The following is a 1,676-nucleotide window of genomic DNA, read 5'->3' as shown; positions in this document are numbered from 1 at the left end:
AGGGTGCCCGGGGCTCCCGGCCCCAAGGAATGGCTGGAGGGGCCCAGCCCCCAGGACCCCCTCGTCACCCTCAGAGCAGCTCAGCTCAGGTTGGTGGCCAGGGCTTAGCCCACACAGGTGTCCCGGGGCAGGCGGGCACCCGGCTGCAGGTGGGAGCTCAGGGGAGAGAGGCCCTCGGCAGGCCCCGGGGGGCAGGAAAGGGGCAGGGCCCTGGGCATTGAGTGGGGTCCGACCCCGGCACATCCCAGAAGGTGCGCGCGTGGCCGGAGGGAGGGCTGCTGCCTATGGGTTCTGAGGTGAGGCTGGGGGCAGGGGCCTGTGCCCTGCGGGCTCTGCAGGGCATGTCCAGGTGGTGGGAGAAGGGAAGAGGTCGGGACGGGGGGCCGCTGTGACGGCAGAAAGAGGGGTCCACTCTGGGGACAGGGACCGACTGTACAGACTGGAATGACAAGGCCAGGACGGGGCCAGAACGGGCCAGGACAGGGGCAGGAGAAGGGAGAGGCCAAGTGAAAGCAACGAGGAGAAGGGATGGATGGGGCAGGAGATGGGGTGCTTGAGGGGCCATGGGTGCCCCCAATGTTGGCCGGCCCCCCCACGTTGTCCCCACACAGCCGAGGAAGACCAGAGGGGCAGGCGGGGAGGTGGTGACCCCAGGGGGTGGGCAGCACCGTCTAGTGCCTGCTCCTGCACCTCGGGGCAGGTGGGAGCGCGGGGGCAGGGTGGTGGTGGAGGCAGGTGGGACAGAGAGAGGGCAGAGGGAAGGGTGGGAGCACAGCGTGGAGTCTCTGCACCTGGGCTGAGCCCCGAGTGGGGACCCGGCCTGCCACTGCCTGCTGCCCCCCACCTGCTCCTGGGGGCTGTGGGTTTGGAATCCCCAGGAAGATGCTGCACCTCTAAGCCTCAGTTTCCTCATCGGTGACGGGCTGATGGGAGGGTGGCCATAGGAGCCACAAGCTGGCCTTCAGCTCCGGCCGGGACCTCGGGGCCGAGGGCCAGGGCGTGTCCACCTGACCTCAGCCGGTGGGACATGGGGCCACTGTTGTCCACCCCATGTCCCCGTGTGTGCTCCCAGGAAGCGAGGCCCAGGGGAGTCAGGGGCCTGCCCTCCTCTCTGGGCGGGGCAGGCAGCGGGGTCAGCAGAACGAGGACACACAGACAGGGGGTGGCAGGATAGAGACCGGATGAGGGCCGAGCTGGTGGCCAAGCCCCGATCTTTCTGCCCCCCCCCCCCCAGCAATCAGCTGAGGCACCGGGGAGCTAGGATGGCTTCAGAGAGAGGCTGGGGGCCAGGCGGGTGCTCAGGGCTCTGGGAGCAGATGCCATGTGGAGGCATCCGGCAGAGGGTCTGGCTGCTTCGTGCACTTGGGGGTCGAGGGCTCCCTGGGAGGGCAGAGGCGGAACAGACAGACAAGTGGTCCGGTGCCAGGTGGGCAGCCGGGTTTGGGTCCCGTGCACAGACCCCGGGGCAGGACCCACGGGAGAAGCGTTTCGGCAGTGACTGCGGGCAGAGCCACGCGTGGGGCTCGGGGTGTGCGGTGGGTCTGGGCACTGGGCAGGCAGAACGGGGAGAGGGATGGAGAGGCTCCAGCCGGTGCCAGCCACCAGTCGCGTGTCAGGGAACGTGCCAAGGCCTGGCCTCCTGAGCGCTCGAGAGCCGTGCCAGGCAGTCCCAGCCG

The 1,676-nt window shown here is 69.3% G+C and overlaps 1 protein-coding gene across 6 annotated transcripts in view; it reads left to right on the top strand.

Annotated features, from left to right (window-relative positions):
- Window positions 1–1,676, top strand: part of LSP1 (lymphocyte-specific protein 1) — a 42,552-nt gene that overhangs the window by 12,344 nt on the left and 28,532 nt on the right. For 2 of the 6 annotated variants that reach the window (XM_014533112.1, XM_014533113.1), the window contains exon 1: window positions 1,287–1,426. The exons of 1 other annotated variant lie outside the window; for it this stretch is intronic. In XM_014533112.1, coding sequence (XP_014388598.1) covers window positions 1,317–1,426 — 110 coding nt within the window. In that variant the 5' untranslated portion in view covers window positions 1,287–1,316. Of the gene's footprint in view, window positions 1–1,285; window positions 1,427–1,676 lie in introns of those variants that run through there. 3 more of the 6 variants (XM_014533114.1, XM_014533115.1, XM_005885933.2) reach the window with 3 other exon arrangements.

The sequence above is a fragment of the Myotis brandtii genome, unplaced genomic scaffold (assembly GCF_000412655.1).
Source record: "Myotis brandtii unplaced genomic scaffold, ASM41265v1 scaffold940, whole genome shotgun sequence".
Taxonomy (NCBI): domain Eukaryota; kingdom Metazoa; phylum Chordata; class Mammalia; order Chiroptera; family Vespertilionidae; genus Myotis; species Myotis brandtii.
The sequence above is the reverse complement of the archived record's forward strand: the minus strand, read 5'-3'. Positions and strand labels throughout refer to the sequence as shown.